The sequence below is a fragment of the Herpailurus yagouaroundi genome, unplaced genomic scaffold, assembly GCF_014898765.1.
Source record: "Herpailurus yagouaroundi ecotype Mexico unplaced genomic scaffold, PumYag 205, whole genome shotgun sequence".
Lineage (NCBI taxonomy): Eukaryota > Metazoa > Chordata > Mammalia > Carnivora > Felidae > Herpailurus > Herpailurus yagouaroundi.
In genome coordinates this window covers 9,201,854-9,222,050 of record NW_024412436.1, presented here as the reverse complement: position 1 = coordinate 9,222,050, position 20,197 = coordinate 9,201,854, and the positions used below count along the sequence as shown (strand labels likewise).

The 20,197-nt window shown below is 41.1% G+C and overlaps 1 protein-coding gene across 11 annotated transcripts in view; it reads right to left on the bottom strand.

The window, feature by feature from the left end:
- Positions 1–20,197, bottom strand: part of SDCCAG8 (SHH signaling and ciliogenesis regulator SDCCAG8) — a 253,284-nt gene that overhangs the window by 115,610 nt on the left and 117,477 nt on the right. For all 11 annotated transcript variants that reach the window (XM_040451836.1, XM_040451834.1, XM_040451837.1 and 8 more), the window contains one exon: positions 15,296–15,438. In XM_040451836.1, coding sequence (XP_040307770.1) covers positions 15,296–15,438 — 143 coding nt within the window. The remainder of the gene's footprint in view (positions 1–15,295; positions 15,439–20,197) is intronic.

Genomic DNA, 20,197 nt, shown 5'->3' with positions numbered 1-20,197 from the left:
GAAAAGATAAAAATTGAGGCTTTTGCCATTGACATAAAATTGCAAGCAGGTTTTATTAATAAAAGCAGTCTAAAAACAAGCAATTTAAAATATGAATCTTAAGGGTTTGATTGATTAAATATTTACAATTTACAAAAAAGACTTTCTCAGAACAATTCTTCAGATGTATTAAGGAAAACTGTTGTGATGCTAAATATAAAAGCCAAAACAAAACCCGACAGAGGCAGCTTCAAATCCGAGGGCTGAGACATTCTTTTTTAGCTCGAATTTCAATTTTATTACGAATCTCCAAAATGCCCTATGTCCTATAAATCATTCTGATCTAATATATATTATATAATTCAATATGTGGATTTTTGGACGCAAAATGTGGATTCTTTGAGGTGCTTCCTTCTTTCAATTCCCCCAAAACGTGATTTCTAAATAATTTTCGTGTGGAGGAAATTTCAGAACTACCATCTAATTCACCCGGCAGGTTTGTTTGCTCTTTTTCTGGGCATTTTTTTTTTTTTTTTCCCTCGAGTGTGATCTGTGCTTGAGGGTAGTTTGGTTACCTGGATGCCTGCTTCTGAATAGCGTGGAAAGAGTCCCGGTAATTTGATCACTTCCATGGGCTGCTTTGCTACGTACAAGAGAGAGGTGTGAGCAGAATGCTGGTTTCACAGCATTAAATCACCGGGAAGGAACGCTTCATCCTTAGCTGACTGCGTTTCAGAAACACACTCGTAGGCTGGTTTCGGAAAATGTATATGGTAAGAATGTCAACAAATGAAAAACCACTCAGTCTCACATCACTTATGCTCACGCACAGATGCGGGAATGTGCACACGCGCACACACTTCTCCCCTCCAGAAGCACGTAAGAAAAAGGAAAGGGAAAGAAAATCTCGATTACTTTTCCAAAGGGACTCATTGAAGGAATTCAGAGAATACTGTTAACATTCACCTGCCTAATGTGTACTAGGCTTATTTTATGTTTTAAACGGAAAAGCTGGGAGAAAGTTGGAGATAGTTTGAGACCAACACCTGAAACACACATTTTACAGGAAAAATCGCGCGGCACTGAGGCAGGGCTGTGCCAGGGCGCAGGAGACAGCAGAGGAGCAGCTTCTAAGGGCCCTGCTAGGTAAAGGCAGAGAGCTGATGTCATCCGCATTCTCTGATAGGAGTTTTCCTCAAACAGCATATGGACGTAGGACGGAAGGTAAAAATATTTCAACTCCGTAACAGAGACCTTGACCTTCCTTAATTTATCTACATTCTGAATGAGACTAACAGTTCTGCTTTTCTAAGAACTGAACATGATGAAAACACAATGAGTTTTCCTCTGGTGTATTGATTTTTCTGCCCATCTATTCACGGAGTCTTTTAAAAACAGAGGCTATTCCTTCTTCCGCCCCCTTCCTCAGTTACCTCAAGGCAAGACCTTCTCTTGGATGTGAAAATATCTGCAGGACCGCAGGACAAAGAACTGAGACATTTTCATAGAGTCGATCAAGGGGGAAGAGGCAGATCTGCGAGATTCTGTTCAGAGTGAGGAGAGACTAAATGTCAACTTTAAATCTGCCACAATCATTTACTAATGTGCTGCTGTATCAAATAAGTCTAATTTTTTGACAGGACCAAATTAGATTTATTGCAGAAACTGCTGCATAAATAGCATATGGCTATGTTATACCACCTATTTCAAATCCTGGTAACGTTCCCCCCTCCCCCTCCAAAATGAATAAATTGAGCCAAGCTACAAAGCTTCTGCAAAAAGAGAGAGAGAGAGAGAGAGAGAGAGAGGGAAATATACTAGTTCAAAAACAGATGTAGGAGATCTGCATTTCTTTGTTAAAGTAATAGTTTCAACCTGAAGGTCCCAACTCTAGATTTTGAAAAGAAAGGATTCCTTAATAAGTTATTGAATTTAATAGATCGTTTTCACCTTCCTTTCTTTCAGAAAGACTTAATCTTACTTTTGTTTTAAGGATTGGGGCTCGGATTTATGCCCAACATCTTGACGTTCAACCCGCAGTCACAGGGGAAAGAAAAGAAAGGCGAGCTGCTCTGAATCAAGAACGGTATCAATCAGGTCATGAGAAATCACCAAGCACAAACGCACGCATCGTATGTCGGTTTGGGTTTTCATTTGTTAGAGACCCGGGTGGTAGAAATCATAGCAAAGAGTCTCCTCTGATTGTAAGTACAGCCTTGATCCCGGACACTCTCTGATGCATAAAATACATAAAGTGATCATTCCACGTTGCCACCCTGGCCACATCAGGACGGCGGAAGGGCACAGACGGCGAAAACCAAGGTTGCGTGGAGGCCGGGACTGCAGCCCCCCACCGCAAATTTCGAGATGGCCCAGTCTTCCCTTCTCAGTCCCTACCCCGAGAACCCACCCCCGCCCCCAACTGTGCTACCGTTCCACTCCATTTTTCTTCTCGAACAAAAGTTCCTGCTCTTCCGTGGATGGGAAAGACATTGCAAGGTCTTATCTCAGACCAATGGGCACACCACTGCAGACATCATGGCACTCGGCTACCCCGCAGACTCCCTCTCTGTGGTCAGTCTTCCCAGCTGCCCTATCTGTTACTGTCTGATTAGTTCTGCTAAGGAGCCCCTCCCCTGCCAGCTTTCGGCGCCATCTGTTCGACACAAGATGGCTGTTGCCCAGGAACCTAACACTGCCCTCCTACCTGGCACCCGGCTACCGTCCTTACCCCAAAGTGCTAACACAGGTTCTCACTGCTGGCAGAGTCAGGCTTTCATTACTACTACTTTGACAAGTGCAGGGTTGTTTGTAATTTCTCTTTTATCCTGATTTTGATTGTACAACCACCTCCCACTGATTCAGTTTGCTTCAGTTTTGTTGCTCACAGATTTTACTCTCCACATTAATCTCCCTCTGGCATGTTACTGCATCTGTTCCCTTTTTTATTATTAATTTTCAAATTCCCACCATTTTTGACAAAAAGGAGGTAATCTACACTCTGTTTCTGCCCATTTCATTTTCTTTAATTTGGAAGATAAGTATGAGAGCGTGCCAAAGAAGTTAATTCTCCGTTAACAGTTTATTTTCTGGCATCCCTAAGCCTTTGTATATGAAAAACAGATAGGAATAAATGTTGACTGAATCACAACAACGTCGCAACCGTTCCCGAATTTAATGAAAAGCAAACATAGGAAACAGCATCTCAAAAGTTTATTAGTTACGTGAGTTGTCTCATGCTGTCATTCTTTCTTCCACTTTGAACAGATAACCCTTTGTGCAAATCAGTCTGAGCGCAAGATCTGAATTGGGGCTCCTCTACGGTTCCGAAATGGGCTCTGTTTCCACCGTGCATGAATTTTATCGTTCCTTAATATAATCATCATCTTTCCTCAGCCAAACACTGTGGACCTATTCAATAGCGACGGATCCTGAATCAATGCTTTATTTCAGACACAGGTTCAGAATCCAGAACTGCCATCAGGGCAATAAGGACAAAGCTTAAAGATACCCAACTTTGCAGGGGCCGCTTTCATTATTCCTCGTTTGACAAACAGTTACTGTCGGGAGTGGCAAGGTGGTTCTCCTCCAAAGACAAAGAGAGCCATTGAGGAGTGAGCACACGGGAAGCCGTATATTTAACAATACATTCTCTCGGTGTCCCTGACTTGTCACCACCACCGCCTTGCCATAAAAGGACTTGCCTAATCTGACCTTGCCTCAATGGCCCTGAAGTTTTCTAGACTGAGCAACGCGTTGTGCCTGCTAACGAATTTATTTTACACGAGTTCGCATCGGTGGCGTCATCCCTGAGCAGATGAGTGACGCCTCAAGATTTACAGAGCCCTGATTGCGTCTCAGTGATATTCATACTCACATTTATCCTCCTAAAATTACAGTTAAGATCTGTAGTAAATAAAGTACGGTGGGAGACTTCTTCCCAAGGGGACAGGAGATCCTCAGAAACAGAACCAGCGCTAGTGTGAAAGTCAAGCTCTGCCCAGGCTGGTGAACCACACTTCAGACTAGGTGCTGGGAAACCAACCTTGAACCTGCTAAAACCCACTCTTAATGCCTCATCTTGAACACCCCGCCCCCACCTCCACCCTTTGCATATATCCCAATAGTGACCTGTTAACTTTGTTTGATATCCTTCTTTTGTTGGTATAGTTATATTTAGAATAATTACACTCTTGACACAGGCTGGATTCTTTTGGTAAATCTGGCTGGAAATAGGCTTCTTGGGGGGGGGGGGGTAGATACAATACAGGTGTTGGAGGGATACGTGACCAGACACTGGTGCCCTCCCAAAGGAATCCCTTCATACCCTGCCTGGCTCTCTGCCCTCCCTCAGGTGACTGGGGCCCGCTGTGGAGAGGTCACCCAGAGCCAAGGTGGAACAGTGTTCCCCTCAGCTGGATACCAGCTTTACACACTGCTTCCAAATGCTTTCTGACCCATTTGGTGTCCGCTCTGAGTTCCTGAATTCAGGGAGCTACACTGTCTGCTAAGCCGATCTAACAGAGTAGTAGCTTAATAAAAATGTGTTTAACTTGCACTGGGCCCTGGTCCCCGTGAGACATGGCCCCAGGTGGGCACTGAGTGAAACTGGATATTCCTCAGACCTCTTCCTTTCTCAGGATCCTAAAAATGAGCTTTGATTCCAACATTTCACATCAATGAATCACTATATAATCTACTTGTGGGTATCAGGAAAACATTAAATAACAAGTAAGTAATGCCTGGTAATTCGTCTAGGCAACACTTCCAATTAGGAAGAGGTGTTTAAGAAGAAATTAGACGTCAAGTTACATTGTTTTAATTTACCTTAAATGAATATTGGAGATCAGAGCTCTCTTTTAGAAAAATATTCCTATTTAGAGGTACTGAAACCACCGTATTTTGTTTTAGCCTGTTTCTCGCCCGCCCCCCCCCCCCTCCTATTTTCACTGAACTTGATGTTCATTGTTGTTGAGTCAGGCAAGTGCTGTGGGCAGTCCTTTCTCTGTTTCCTCTGGGCTTCTCCAGAAAATGAGTTGGCTGCCACCACCACCATGCTCCAGGCTGTGGGCCTGTGTGGCAGGGGAGAAGAGACATCCCCAGCGTCGAGTTTCACTGCACACACATTCGGGCTTCACGGAGCCGAGACGAGCGAGCCAGGGAAACTTAAGCAGAACCCGCAGACGCACGTTCTCTGGCAGCGTCTGACTCCAACCTCTCCCGCCCCGGGGCTGCCCCGAGACCCCGGTTCTTGGTCCATCAAACAGGTGGAGAGAGGGGGCTCAGGCAACATGGTGTCCACCAGGGCAAAATGAAACGCCTTTGCTTTCCTGGCTCTCTGACAGCCTGTTCTCTCGGGTACCAGGTGGGGGAAGGGAAGGAGGAAGCAATTTAAAACAGTCCCAAGGCCATCTATTTCAAGACTTGAAGATGTTGGTTGCACATATATCCATTTAAAAGTATTTTTGACACGTTCTCTGCTTAATTTATTCATGAAAGGAGCACAAGAAAAAAAAAAATAAGCTTAACTTTTAAATGGAAACTGGAGGCTAAAAATTCTTCAATAAAACTCAGGAGGGGAAAAAAAACCCCAAAAAACTGAAGTTCACTGAGCAAGACGGCACGTCAATATTCTAGACTCTCCTTTGCAAATGAGGAGAGGCTGGGAGTTTGGTTTGTTGGCCTGAACCCGTCTGTCACCTGAAAATGAGAACAGTTCCTTCTTAATTTCCCCTAACAATAAAGAACAGAGGCAAAGTTATTCAACGTTTACGGACAATTTGCTCCCCTGAGCCAGAGGCCAAACATGGTTCATGAGACCCGCCTCCTGGCCTATGAACTAAGGTTCCGCAATCCAAAGGGCATTTCTACTTAGCTTTGAAATACGTCTTTGCACTTATTTGTGAACAGGAGCCTCAGAGCACAGGCTCTGGAGTCTGACGGACCTGGTTCGAAGCCTGCCTCTTCCACTCAGGCCCCTTCCTTCCTACCATGCCTCAGCGTCCTCCGGCTTCCTCTAAGGTCTGAGAAGGCAGAGTGTTCAAGCTTCTTGTGTGAAAGCTTTCTGTTTTTTTAGTTTTTGAAAATGTGTATTTATTTTTGAGAGAGAGAGTGTGAGTAGGGAAGGGGTAGAGAGAGAGACACACACACACACACACACACACAGAATCCAAAGCAGGCTCCAGGCTCTGAGCTGTCAGCACAGAGCCTGACACGGGGCTTGAACTCACAAATGTGAGATCATGACCTGAGTGGAAGTCAGATGCTTAACTGGCTGAGCCATCCAGGTGCCCTGAAAGGTGTTTTTTTGTTTGTTTGTTTGTTTTTTAATTTTTCTTTGCAAAGCACTGGTTTTATAAAATGGACTAAAAATGAATTACTGCAAAATTTAAAAAAAATTTAAACATACAAAAAAATAAAGGTCACTGATCATGCACTTGGATAACTGGATAATGTGGCAATTTAAAGTAAAAGTTTGTGGGGTGAGTGGGTGGCCCGGTCGGTGAAGTGTCTGACTCTTGGTTTCAGTTCAGGTTGTGGTCTCACAGTAAGTGAATTTGAGCCCCACATCAGGCAGAGCCTGCTTGGGATCCTCTCTCTCCCTCTGTCTCTGCCTCTCCCCTGCTCGTGCTCTCTCTCTCTCAAAATAAATAAACAAACTTAAATAAACTAAAAGTTTCCAAACACTCCATCTCTGTATTTATCGCAGACTCGTAATTTACAGGCCACATTTCCTGCCGCAAGGCTGTCAGGAGTCAGGCACAGCGCCTGGTTAGTGCTAGATGCTCATTTATGCATCCTTTACATCTCTCTTTTTGTATTCTGAGAGTTCTCTACTTAAAACCACAAAGCAACCCTGTACAGAACTCCTCCCCAGTCAGAGCGCCTCTCCTTGCTCAGTGCAACCCTCCTCCCTTCCTCAGGCACTTCTGCTGAGACTGCCAGGCCCCCAGCACCCAAAAGGGTGCGTGTGCACATGACCCGTGTGCATCCAAGGGGTGGCTGTGCAATTGGAAGAGGACAAGCTAGGATGCCCCAGTCTCACAGTCTGAAATCAAGGGCATGTCTTCTACCTCCAGTTCAGACTGAAGGACGTGACTCCATGGTGTGGAAGAGCCTGAAAGGAGGAGGCAACCTTCAGAAAGAAGTCCAGCCCTGTGATTGGCAGGGAAGGACAGCAGACTGGTGTGACCCCTGAGTCCCTGCTCCAAGAAAGCCCGAGGCCAGCTGCGTCCGGATTTTACGTGGGCTGATTATCAGACTAATCAATTCCCTCTTTCTGGGAATTACCTCAACCAGAGTCCTGACATTCAACAAGCATTTGCAATAATTATTATGTGGAAGGAAGCTAAATGCTCTCCAACGTTCTGGAAAGGAAGCTTAATCACCTTTCCCCAAGCAACCCACCCACCATAACAGGAAAACCTGTTGTACCCCTTCTCAGTTTCAAAAAGATACAGATACTACATTTCACGTTAATATCTCTCCAGGTCACAGGTCAGATCTTCCCCTTTGGGTCTGGAAAGGAGGAACAGCAGAATACCCATTTTATGGGCATCACGGAGCTTCCTGCTCTGAGAAAGTCTTTGAAGTACGTATCACTGAAAACATCATTTATATAAAGGAGGAAATAAACATTTGAAAGGTAGCCCTGCTGAGATAAGCTTCAGCCTGCAGGTTTGATGGCAGGTTGGTCTCCCTTGTGTTTTGCACGTAGGGCCACTCAAGTTCTAAATTCTCTGGAAAGTAAACAGAAGGCTTCCTGCAGTAATTCCCCTCCAGATCGGATCTGAGAAAACGATGCAGGATTCAAAAGAATATGCTTCAATACAGGTACAGTAGGGATGGAGAAGCGTGTAACAACAATCATCTAAACGTCCTGAAATGGGTTGTTTTAACACATTGTATCATAAAGTAATCTACCCGCATGGATGTAAATGATAGTCTTGCAAGAGGGATGGAAATCCAGGAGCTCTGTAAAAATGTTTGGACATGTCGAAAGCAAATATGTGAAGGAATTTCCACTTTTTTATAAAGGCCCCTCCTTCCTCTTGGGTAAAAATGAAGTGAAGAAAGTGAAGGAGAATGAGAGTTGTATTATAACATGTTAAGTGACTAAGGCAAAATAATGACCTGAAAACACTGTTTCCTACGAAAAACCCAAGCCAAGATTAAAACACACTGACATGTATTTATATCAGTGTACAAGGGAGCAGCTAACACTTATTTCTAGCATAAATTTACACCGCTGATTTCTTCAGTTGTATTTTCGGGGACAACTGCATGAATCCTTTTCCTGGTAATCTACACAGAAATACAGCGGGATGGATAATGGTACAAGGCGTGCCAGGCAAGCTGCTGGGGTTGAAAACCTGCTTCTGTAACATGTCAGCTGTGTGACCTTAGATGAATCATTTTACTTCTCCGCACCCTGCCTACCTCAGCTGTAAAACAGCCTGTACCTTATACAGCTATAAGGGGGGAGGTACCAAATTAGAAGCTCTGAGCTCAGATCCTGGAACACAGAAGGGGTTCGGTAAGTGATGGCCATTGCCGCTAGCCACTACCCCTATTCTTATTTTTGAAAGAGCCACCACATGTAGCATGGTTCCAGGTAGATCTTAAGATGATATATTCTTCATCTCAGAGACTGATACTCTTAGATAGTTAAACAACAAGTTGTGTGTATTTAACTCACTCTCGTATATACAGGTGCACCCCTACCCAGAATGCCCATCGTTCCCATTTTCCTGCTTCCAAAATGCTGCTGAGCTTGTAAGACGCTGTCCAGTTCTCTGTCCCTGTGATACCTTATCTGGAATCTCCCCTCTGGATCTTTTCATTTATCTCACCAACTCTGTGTATTTTCTTTTCTTCCCTAGCAGCCTGTAAGTTTCTGAGGGCCAGCATCTGAAGCTATTTTATATTTCTGCCTCCTAACATCCCTGGCACAGTGTCTTGCGATAGGATATGCTTCACGTGGAATGAGCAAATAAATGAGCAGATATTTTAAGATGTGTCTGAAAGTTTGTTATGGAAAAGGAAGAAGTCATTTGAATAAGACTAGTAATAAAGACATAACTGGAAGAAGGAAGCCTCGCTTTTGTTTTCATGTATGCTAGGCTATGTACACTTATCGATCATGTTTATTAGGCACTGCTTTCAGAGGGGCCACCTCTCAATTACAAAAAATGCTAATTTGGAAGTGTGTGTGTGTTTAAGAGGGAAAGAGAGAGAGAGGTTTTTAAGGAAGCATATTTAGGTGAGAGCCGTGGTATACTTTATCAACCCTACTTGAATTGTCAGAATGTGTATCATTTGATCCTGCTATAAACATGTATGTTCATACAAAGTTAAAAATGAAAACAAAAAGCTATTTCTATCTTATCTCCATCTTACATTTTTACCCTGATATATTTTAGTGTATCAATGTACTGAATTATATTAATATATCAGTATATTAATATAATAATTATGTTCAGCATATCAATATACTATGTCTGTATTAATACTGTTGAAAGAACAGTCATAAACTTGCAAAACACTGGCCGTCCCTGTAATGACTTACTAAGCTCCAACTCTTCGCAAAGGGCTGAGCCAGGTGCTTGGAGAAATAGAACATTAATAAGACCTCCCACCCTCATTCCAGAAGGGAAGAAAAGCAAGTACTTAAAAGCCTTCAGAGTATTAATTCATTTTTTCGGATTTTCACTGTCCCTGTCCCTGTTTGGAGGGATTCACTCAGGGGCAGAGCCTTCAGCTCTGAGTGGGAAGGAAGATTCAGAGGGAAATGTGCTCCCCTGTGGCAGGGCCATCTGGGAGGGCGACAGTGGAAAACTCAGGACTTTGGACAGACCTGGAAAGGAAGGTAAGATTACAATAGGGCTAGAGAAGGTCATAGGGGTATTCTAAGTGTAGGCAACAACAGGGGAGAAAAGCCCCAAAGTGCAATTTGGTTGTGTCACTGGCACGCAAGCAAGGAAAAAACTGGAGGGGCTGGATACCTGCCCCCCGCATTACCCTCAGTGGTCTGAACCCTCTGAAGCAGCGCCACCCAATGGCAGGTTTCGGCAGCAGGTGACAGAGTCAAGGCAGAGCTTAAAAACCTCAACTGGCAGAGGCTTGAGGAACAGACTGGGAGGATGTTACAGGGGAACGTTTCCGTGGCCCTTGTGAGAGGTCAGCAGAGCCTAAGTTATGATGAATATAAATAAATTGGAGGCATGAAAGACGCTTCGAAGAAATCTTTGAAATTCAAACTAAGGAAAGGTCTTAAACAAAGAATACTCCAAGCAATTTAAATGCCTAATGTCAGGAAATAAGGCACTTCATAATGGGGTGTCTTAAATTACTGTTAGAATCATTGACTGTTGGGGCTAGAAGGAAACTCAAAAATCAGTTTGTAACCTCATTTTATAGGTAAGCAAGCAGGTTCAAAGAATTAAGTAACTTTTCAAAAGTTACAAAGATAGCGAATGCCCCAGGAAAGGATTCCCAAATTCTGCTTTGTGTCCCTTGGACGCCTGGGGAGGGGGCTGCCCTAAGAAAAGCATGTGGCTTTGTTATTCCATCCTGTGCATCATTCTATATTATGTCCTTATTTATTTTTGAGAGAGAGAGAGAGAGAGAGAGAGAATGAGAATGAGCAGGGGAGGGGCAGAGAGAGAGGGGGACAGAGGATCAGAAGCAGGCTCTTCCCTGACAGCAACAAGCCCCATGCAGGCTTCAGACTCACAAACCTTGAGATCATGACCTGAGCTGAGGCTGGGCGCTCGACGTCCCCAGGCGCCCCTCTGTTTTGTTTTCTTGTGCCCTGATGTCCCCTTCAGTATCCTTGGCTGGTGGCTCTTTTCCATCCTACTCTACAAGCATGGCCCTCTCGTGCTTTCACCCGTCTCCTTGGCTACAACTAGTAGCTTTATGTCGAAGCATCCAGTGAAGAGTCTCAGGTCTTGACCTTTCTCCTCACACTGGACCTGCACTGCACACCTCCACTCAAGTCCCAAAACACAGTGTATTATTTTTCTCTGTTACTCCTTTTAAGTTTCCCAGTTGAACTAATGCTTCATCCAGTTAACATGGGAGTCACCTTTAATTCTGGCCTCTCTCATTTGCTACCCCATGCCTCCTGTTTGTTTTGTTTTGTTTTTTAATGTTTATTTATAGTGGAGACAGAGAGAGACAGCATGAGCAGGGGAGGGGCAGAGAGAGAGGGAGACACAGAATCTGAAGCAGGCTCCAGGCTCTGAGCTGTCAGCACAGAGCTTGACACGGGCTCGAACCCATGAAACGTGAGATGAAGACCTGAACTGAAGTCAGATGTTTAACCAACTGAGCCACCCAGGTGCCCCTACCCTAAATGCTTCTTAAAGATGCTATTTTCCTTCTGTTTTACTGGCAAAGCCATGCCCAGGATTCATTACTAACCCCTGGACTTACATTTGAATCCAGGCCCTTGTCAAGCGTCTCTTTGTTGGCCAATCTACAATTAACTTCCATTTACTTTCTTTAAGTACATGTTTGGGGGCACCTGGGTGGCACAGTTGGTTGAGTGTCCAACTCTTGATTTCGGCTCAGGTCATGATCCCAGGGTCATGGAATCAAGGCCCTGTCAGGCTCCGCACTGAGCGTGGAGCTTGTTTTGAGATTCTCCCTCTCTCTCTCTCTGCCCCTGTCTCCCACTCTCTCTGTCTCTCTCTAAATTAAAAAAATTAAATAATTTTTAAAAAATAAATAAATACATATTTGAACCCCTTATAGTCCAAGCTCTCTTGACTTCTTCCTTGAGCTGCACAGCCTCCTAACTGAGGGGTTGGTAAATTTTCTCTGTCAAGGGCCAGACGATAAATATTTTAAGGTTTTGAGGACCATTCTCAATTCTGCCATAATAGTCTTAATACACAATGCATAAGGGATAATCAGGGCTGTGTCCAGTAAAACTTAGTTATGGATATATAATTTTTACATGTCACAAAACATTATTTTTCTTTTGTTTTTTTTCCCTAACCATTTAAAAATATAAAAACCCTTTTTAGCTCATGGCCCAAAACAGACAACAGGCCATGTTTGCAGGCCGTAGTTGCTGGCTCTGCCCTCACTGGTCCTCCTGTTCCCACATCAGCTCTCCGAGGTTGCTCTCCACACTGCTGAGTCTGAACACCAACCCAAAGAGTTGACCATGTTGACAGCCCTGCTTAAATACATCAAGAGTAACCCATTACTCTCAGAATGGCCCAAACTGCAGAATACAGATCACAAGGCCCCTCCTCTGGTCCCTGTTTGCCTCTCCTGGCTTATCCCCTGCCAAACATCTAACCTGATTGTAGAGTTTATATTCCCTCTCAGCTTCCTGTCTGTACATATATATCGCTCCATCCGCCTTCTTCTACTTTGAGAACTGCTACTCAAGAACTTATTAATCACAATAGCTGCCTAACATCTCCTCTTCCAGAAAGCTTTCCCTATCATCTTCACCTCCAATGTACAACGAGCCGATTCTTCTTCCTAGGTGCTCCTGTGGTAGTATTTATTCCTGTTACTGCATTTGTATCACACTCTGCTATAACTGCATATATAGAGCTGGCTCTGTACTAGAGTGTGAGCAACCTAAGGATAAGAACTGAATCTTATGTTTTTCTCTATGCCCAAGACCAAGTAATGTACTTGAAAGATACTAGGTGTCCAATAAATAGATGGTGGATGAGTAAATGTTGTACTTACCAGCTGGGTACTTCCATAAATGTTCAATTTCTATTTTCCTTTTTTTTTTTTTTTTTTTTTTTAAGTAATCAGTATATCCAACATGGGGCTCGAACCCACAACCCAGAGATCAAGAGTCTCATGCCCCAGTGATGGAGCCAGCTGGGCGCCCCTCTATTTTCTGTGTTTAAGTCCAAGTGGACAATAAAGGGAAATAGCAAACAAGTGATGGGTTATCTTTGTTTCAGATTGCTCTACGGATTAATATGCTAGTTTATACGTTTCCTTTCCCTAGATCACCTCCATCCTTATCTTGTCATTACTTACAACATTGTTTTCATATTCTATGTCAAACTTTGTTTAGACTATGTCATTCGAAATGTTAAAGTTAAGGCGAAGTGAAGAGCCACCTGTGTGGGATGTATTGATTTCCACTGGTCTACATGGGAAAAGAAGACATAATGTTTCTCAGCCACATACTTGAGTATACCGAATCAATACAGAATGTTGAGGGAAAGCAAATTCTAAAAAGCCCAAAAAACTGTATCAGAAATATTTAGCCCAACAACCACATCCCATTTTTAGAGCAAAAGAGAGATACACATAGTTCTTTGCTTTTTTAATTGTCCTCTTTAAATTTATGAATGTGGATTTTATAAAACGTGAACGCAGACTAAATGTAAAATGCTTACAAAAGAGTACTGCACTCAGAAAATGGGTAATTTTTTTTCTGTAAAACTAGTTTTCAATTTCTGTAGACTAGCTGTAAATAAAGCCCAACAGAAAAAGCTTTCTATGGAACCAAGCAACACCATTTTCCTCAAGAACAAAGGAATTAGTTACTACGAGTCCATTTTCAGCAGTCGCTGTACCTTAAATATGCTCCTCTTACAAGAAACTGGTCTTGTCAGACAGTACAAATTGATACGGTGCAGGAACACTCCCTACAGGACTTCGACTTCAGAAATTAACTCTCTAAGACAGAATGGCGAAGGGAACAAAACCAGCATTAATATTTATTTACTGAAGCCCAGCCACACTGAGACGTTAAAGGCTGTCCCGTTTCTGTCGTTGGCAGTGCTTAGCACACAAATGGTTGTTTCAGAAGAACAACTATTAACTATCATGACACAGCTAAATTTTGAAACTTCTAAGATTAAATAATCCATAGGAACTATCTTGACATTACATTCTCAGGTCTACAGAACAACACTTTGAACGGGCATGAAAAGAACAGCTATTATTCTGTAGGCGTAAGCAGTTTCTTCTCATAAAAAGTGTTTTATCTATTGGGATTTTTCCAGATATCACACATGTATAAATGATTTATTTTCTTTCTTTCTTTTTCTCTCTCTCTTTCTTCTCTTTCTCTTGCATTGTTTAAAAGCAAAGTTGGCAAACCATTTGGAATATTATCATAACAAAATGTTTTTAACAAAGTTTGATTTTAACAGAACTAGAGGCATCTTAACACTAACCCAAAACTTTGGGAGGTTCACCAACCCCTAGAATATTTTTTTCTCCAAATGCAGGCTGTTCAAGTGGTGCTTTTCCTCCATCTGTTATCATACCGTGCTCAGAATTACATTGTCATATTTAATGTAAAAGGGATCAGTCCCCTTTCGTAGTTTAAATTCAACATATTACTATGATGAAAAGACCAGGGATTTTCTAATTTATGAGCCACATCAAAGCTTATAAACTTACATGTGTATTTAGACAAAGTTCTCTGTAAAAACGGAAAAACTGTAAGAACTGAACAAACCTAAATGCTTGATCTGAAAAATGAAAAATCGTACTAGAATTCAAAGTGAGAAGAAACCACTTATATGGGTAACATGAAATTTTACAACCTCTATTTGAATTTCTGTGTATATGCATTTGTGTGCATGTGCGTGTGTGTGTGTGTGTGTGTGTGTGTGTGCGCGTGTGTGTGTTTTCCACACAGCAAATTATACAGCGCTTGCTACCTAAAATGTCTCATCGTAACCCAGGGCTGAGCTATACGTTCACTAAAGTTTCACAACATTGACAATCACCTCACAGTACCTCATGACAGAAGCCATGTAATTTGAGACCACAGTGGTACAGGGCACAGTTATAATAACCATTTGAACATGAACAGTGTCAATCGATTCCATCTCTAAATTCTATACCTTCTTAGGACTCAGGTTCCTTATTTTGTATCAGTTACATCCTAGTTTGCATCTTGGGATGCCTTCTACTTGGGTCTCTTTCACCACTGACAGTATCTGATTCTTTTCCTAAATATATTTCCTCAGATCTTTCAGTTCAACATTTTTATTAGACACAGAATTAACAGGAGAGGTAGTGGTGGTGGTAGGAGGAACATGTCATGTTGCTCATCTTGATAGAGAATCACCTAAATATTTGAGCATTGCCGATGAAAGGTTTTGTAATATATCATAATTCCCTGCCACACTTATCATTCACATGTCTGGGTGTTTTGCTTTCCACATCTCCACTTCTCTTAATATGCCTGAAAGCTGTGTGTGAATTGAATGACTAAGACGAACTCTAACAACTGTTTGGAAGCCGGTGGCAAAAATCAGTGGGATGGAATTGGTGCTCTGGCGCGTAATGGGATTAGGGGTACCTGGTGAGGTGCAGTTGGTGCTGGGACTCGCTCAGCAGATCTGTCAGTTGCAGGCACTCCTCTCTGGCCCCGGCTGCCTTCTGCTGCTCCCGTTCCAAGTGCTGTTTGCTTTCACTGACTTCTAATCTCAATTTCTCTATTTCCTTAGGTAGAGAGGGGGCGGGGGGGAAGCATCCATATAAACTATATGCACTTGAATTCAAAATTATCTCATTTTTATTTTCGCCATGAATTTTAATGGGATGAAAAATTATTAGAAAATTTAGGCTAGCTTCCATTTTATGACAAAGGGAATTAACCCAGCCAAAAATGCACATTAGTGAGGTTTTTTTGGATCGTAAGATGAAGTCTAATTTCAGAAATGAAATGATTAAATGAGAGTAGTCAAAATGGATAATCTGCACTTTCATTCTTAAGGCTTGGTCCTTTTAAAAACAGTATTAACTTAAAAATGTCACCACTTTAAAAATACAACATTTTCATTTGTGAGATTAGATCAGATACATGCAGTGATTTACTTCAAATATGTGACTCTGTTCTGAAAGGTATATTTATGGTTTCATTTGGATGTTTTGAAAGCCAAACTGAAGGGTAAATTGTTACACCTTTTAAAAAAATGTGAGGTGTAAAAGAAGGCATCATTATGATGCTCAACATTATTTGGAAAAAAATACTTTTTAGGAAAAAAAATATAGCACGAGAACCTTCAAGCCTTTAGAGTATATGAGATTTCTGAGCTAAAACAATATTACACTAAAATTGCATTAAAAGGCAACAAAAGCACTCTACAGTTAATAAATATGAACATCTAAAATATATAAAAATTTATGATATATAAAAATTTATGATATATAAAAATTTATGATTCTCTAGTCTCAGGATGAAATTATCCCCATCTTACTGAAACTCAAATATTTTGAAGGAAAAATACCTTATGTGGAACACAGTTTTAAATAGTTCACACATTAAAGGATAATTATTTATCATACAACATCTATAAATTAACAAAAAATAAAAGACAGATCTTCAGACTATTAAATCCAGAAAAAAAAAAAATAAAGGGGAAAGTAAAGGGTAGAAACATTTTCAAATTCAACAGAAAGCAAGAAGCAATTTTAATTCACAAAAATGCAATCTCCTTTTGGAAAACAAAATCATGTCTAAGTGTTTTGAACTTAGTATTTAAGTACATCTCAATTTCCTCATATCATTACTCAATATGCTCCAACTACATTTAATGCATAAGGAAGATAAACGAAATGATTTGTTTTTTTGACATTGATCACATATAAATATCCAGTTTATCCCCATCAAAACTGTACATTACCAGCAACTTAATAAAACAACTTACAAGTTTTCAGATATTGTTTTATTTTTAAAAACCTATGTAATAATGAACCTATCACTTACATTCAGAGTAGATTTTCTGTATCTTTCAGATTAGAACACTAAATGAAACTGACCTGTTTCTTTAAAAATTTCAAACTGATAAAGCTATACCAATTTATTTCTAATCCCATAATTTAATATAATTAAGGAAATGAAAAAACGTGAATATCTATCAAGTTTTATTTGCCTAACAGTTACAAAATTAACAAAGGCAAACATGTATAGAATCGGAATAATATGTTGACTTTAAAACTTCAAAAATTCACTCACTAATTTTGTACACAGTGCTACATGCAAGAAACCACACTGAATATTATGGTGGGCTCAGAGAGTTTCCATCTCTATACTCAGGAGTTAATTCAGATGGGTAAATGAGACATATACATATACAGAAAACTATCAAAATACAAAGCACATAAGAAACAACAAGTGAGCAGTAGAGAGAATCTGTGCTTCAGTAGGTCAGATTAGGGATATATTAGCATGGGCAAGAAAAGTGGGAAAGAAGGTAAGGGCACATTAACTCATGGAATGATAGATGAGACCACATTGTGAAGAGTCTTAAATTCTAGACAAATTAAAGCTGTATTTTTCTTATAGATAATGGAGAGATATTAATGGTTTTAAAAGGTACTCAATATGAGAGAAGCTGAGCTTTAAAACAATGAGAGAAATGTTTATGGTCAATTTAAGATGGCAGAGACTGGCGGAAGGAAGACCATGAAGAGATAGTTGCAATATTCCGGATATAAGAATAGAGACACTTCAAACATAAAGAGAACATGGTGAATATACGGAAATAAAAGGAAAGCTATCATGAGACATCAAAGATGACTCCAGAATTATGAATTCTGCCAAAAAATTACAGAAATGGAAAATTTATAAAATCCCCAACTTTCTTAAAAAGAAAAGATGCAACAATTTTTTATAAGCTCGACACAGCTCTGGCACTTTCCAGCCCTGTGAGCTTGGATGAATCACTCAACTGTTAATCAGATTGTTCAGTCCACAATGGAAGTTATGGCTGCAGCCGGCTCTGAATGCTATCATAAAGATTAAATGAGATGATGACTAGTTAGCAGAGTGTCCAGCACATAGTAAGAGCTGAATAAAAGACAGCTAGTGCTGCTATTGCTGATTTTTTTTCTCTGTCTTTCAAGAACAGCACAGTGGTAAATAGATAAAATGATCTTCCTAAGGATATATGGCTATCACAGAGGACTAAAGAGTTCTTGACCTAATTCAATAAAACTTCCCCCATAAATCTGATGAGAGCTGAATAAAACTTTATTATAATTTCAAAATGCAAAAAGCATTTTTGCTAGATGGAAAATTACTGCCTTCTTCTGATTATCTGTGCCAGAAAAAGAGCTTATTGGTGCAGATAATCAAAATCAACAAATAGCGTAACCAGCTGGACCAGGGCTCAACACTCACTCCCTGAGTCAGGAAAATCTGCCATGGCACCAACTCCAACAGTTAGAAGAGGACTCTCTTGCCAGAAATGCCATGCTCCCACTGGCAGGATAACCCTTTGCCTCACCCAACTAGGTCAGCGCTGCTTCCTTGGCTGTATACAGTGGTTCAGGGATGAAGGACCAACAACAGTCATAGGCCAGTGGTACGTTACTCCCAAAGCACACTATTAACCTGCAGTGTCTACAGTGCAACTTGATGTGGCCATCTCTTGGCCAACTGGGCAAAGACAAGTCCAGATAGCTTTACGCTTTACCAAAAGATAAACAGTAAAACCTTGGATTGCGAGTAATTTGCTCTGTGAGTCTTCCGTAAGATAAGCAAATATTTCTAATAAATTTTAACTTGATAAAGCGATGCTGAATGTCACATGATCACAACTGAGCCAATGGTTTTCTCTCTCTCTCTCTCTGTAGGATTGTGGGTGATCATCTCCCATGCTCAGATGCTCGGTCTCAGGCCGCGATGTTTGGCAGAAATCAGTGACATTTCAGAATGTTGGAAAGTGACCACAATAGGCACTAGTGTATTTATTGTCACTTCAAAGCAACCTATGGACAGTCCTTTGCTTTTCCATACAAGAGTAAGCTTGAAATGCTTTGCTTCATTCTAGGTCAGGCTGCCTGCAGATAGAGACTTATTTTTCTGCTGCCTTATTGCCGGTTACATTAAATACAGTGTATGACAAGAGTTTATTAATACTGTACTGTAGTCAAGGTCCATTAGTGATAGTGAAAGTCATCCTACACAATAACCCTCCTTTCTCTTGTCTCCCTCACACCAGCCACGAAAGTTTTCAAAGGTAAATGGAGGTTAATTTGCTTATTTTTCTTTATTATTTTGTATTATATTATAGTACAGTAATCATTTTTATATGAATATTTTTGGGTGGTGGAATGAATCATCTGAGTCTCCATTATTTCCTATGGGGAGAATTTGCTTTGATATAAAAGTGCTTTGGATTACAAGCATGTTCCCAGAACAAATTTTGCTTTCAAACCAAGGTTTTGCTGTACTTCCAGTCATGAATGTAACCATCAGAACAACTAAAAATAGAAACTGTTAAAAGGGCTATAGTCGCCTGGGTCGCTCAGTTGGTTAAGTGTCCAACTTCAGCTCAGGTCATGATCTCACGGTTCATGAGTTCAGGCCCCACGTTGGGCTCTGTGCTGACAGCTCAGAGCCTGGTGCCTGCTTCAGATTCTGTGTCTCCCTCTCTCTCTGTCCCTCCCTCACTTGTGCGCTCTCTCTCTCCCTCTCTCTCTCTCAAAAATAAACATTAAAAAAAAATTTTTTTTAAAGTGGCTAACTCAGGGGGCGCCTGGGTGGCTCAGTCGGTTAAGCGGCCAACTTTGGCTCAGGTCATGATCTCACGGTCCGTGAATTCGAGCCCCACGTCGGGCTCTGTGCTGACAGCTCAGAGCCTGGAGCCTGTTTCAGATTCTGTGTCTCCCTCTCTCTGACCCTCCCCCCGTTCGTGCTCTGTCTCTCTCTGTCTCAAAAATAAATAAACGTTAAAAAAAAATTAAAAAAAAAAAATAAAATAAAGTGGCTAACTCAGGACAATCATACCACAGATGGGGTATCAAGAAAGGGAGACTTTTTACTGTTTATCTATAGTCTTCTGTAGTATAGGAGTTTTTTTTTCTTAATCACAGACATATGTAACTTTATTTTTATTACTTATTAAATTTTCATATCAGAGCACTTCACTTTACCTAAGTCAAATAATACTCAACTACTCATAACAAAGAAGGGCAGTGCCCACGCTCTTCCCCACACGCATCTCCAAGCCCGATCATCAATGGCCCATCTGATCCACTCTTCTGATATGTATCTTCATATTTTTATATGACATACTTATAATGTTATTTCTTGATTTTATAACATTAGACATTACCTGTTACCTCCCTACATTAAAAAAGTAACAATTTAGGTCACTCAACATACCTATCTCATTTTCCCATATAACAATTTTGGTTAAATCCTTAGTCAATAGTTCTTTTACATTACGGTTATAGAAATATTGTTCACTCC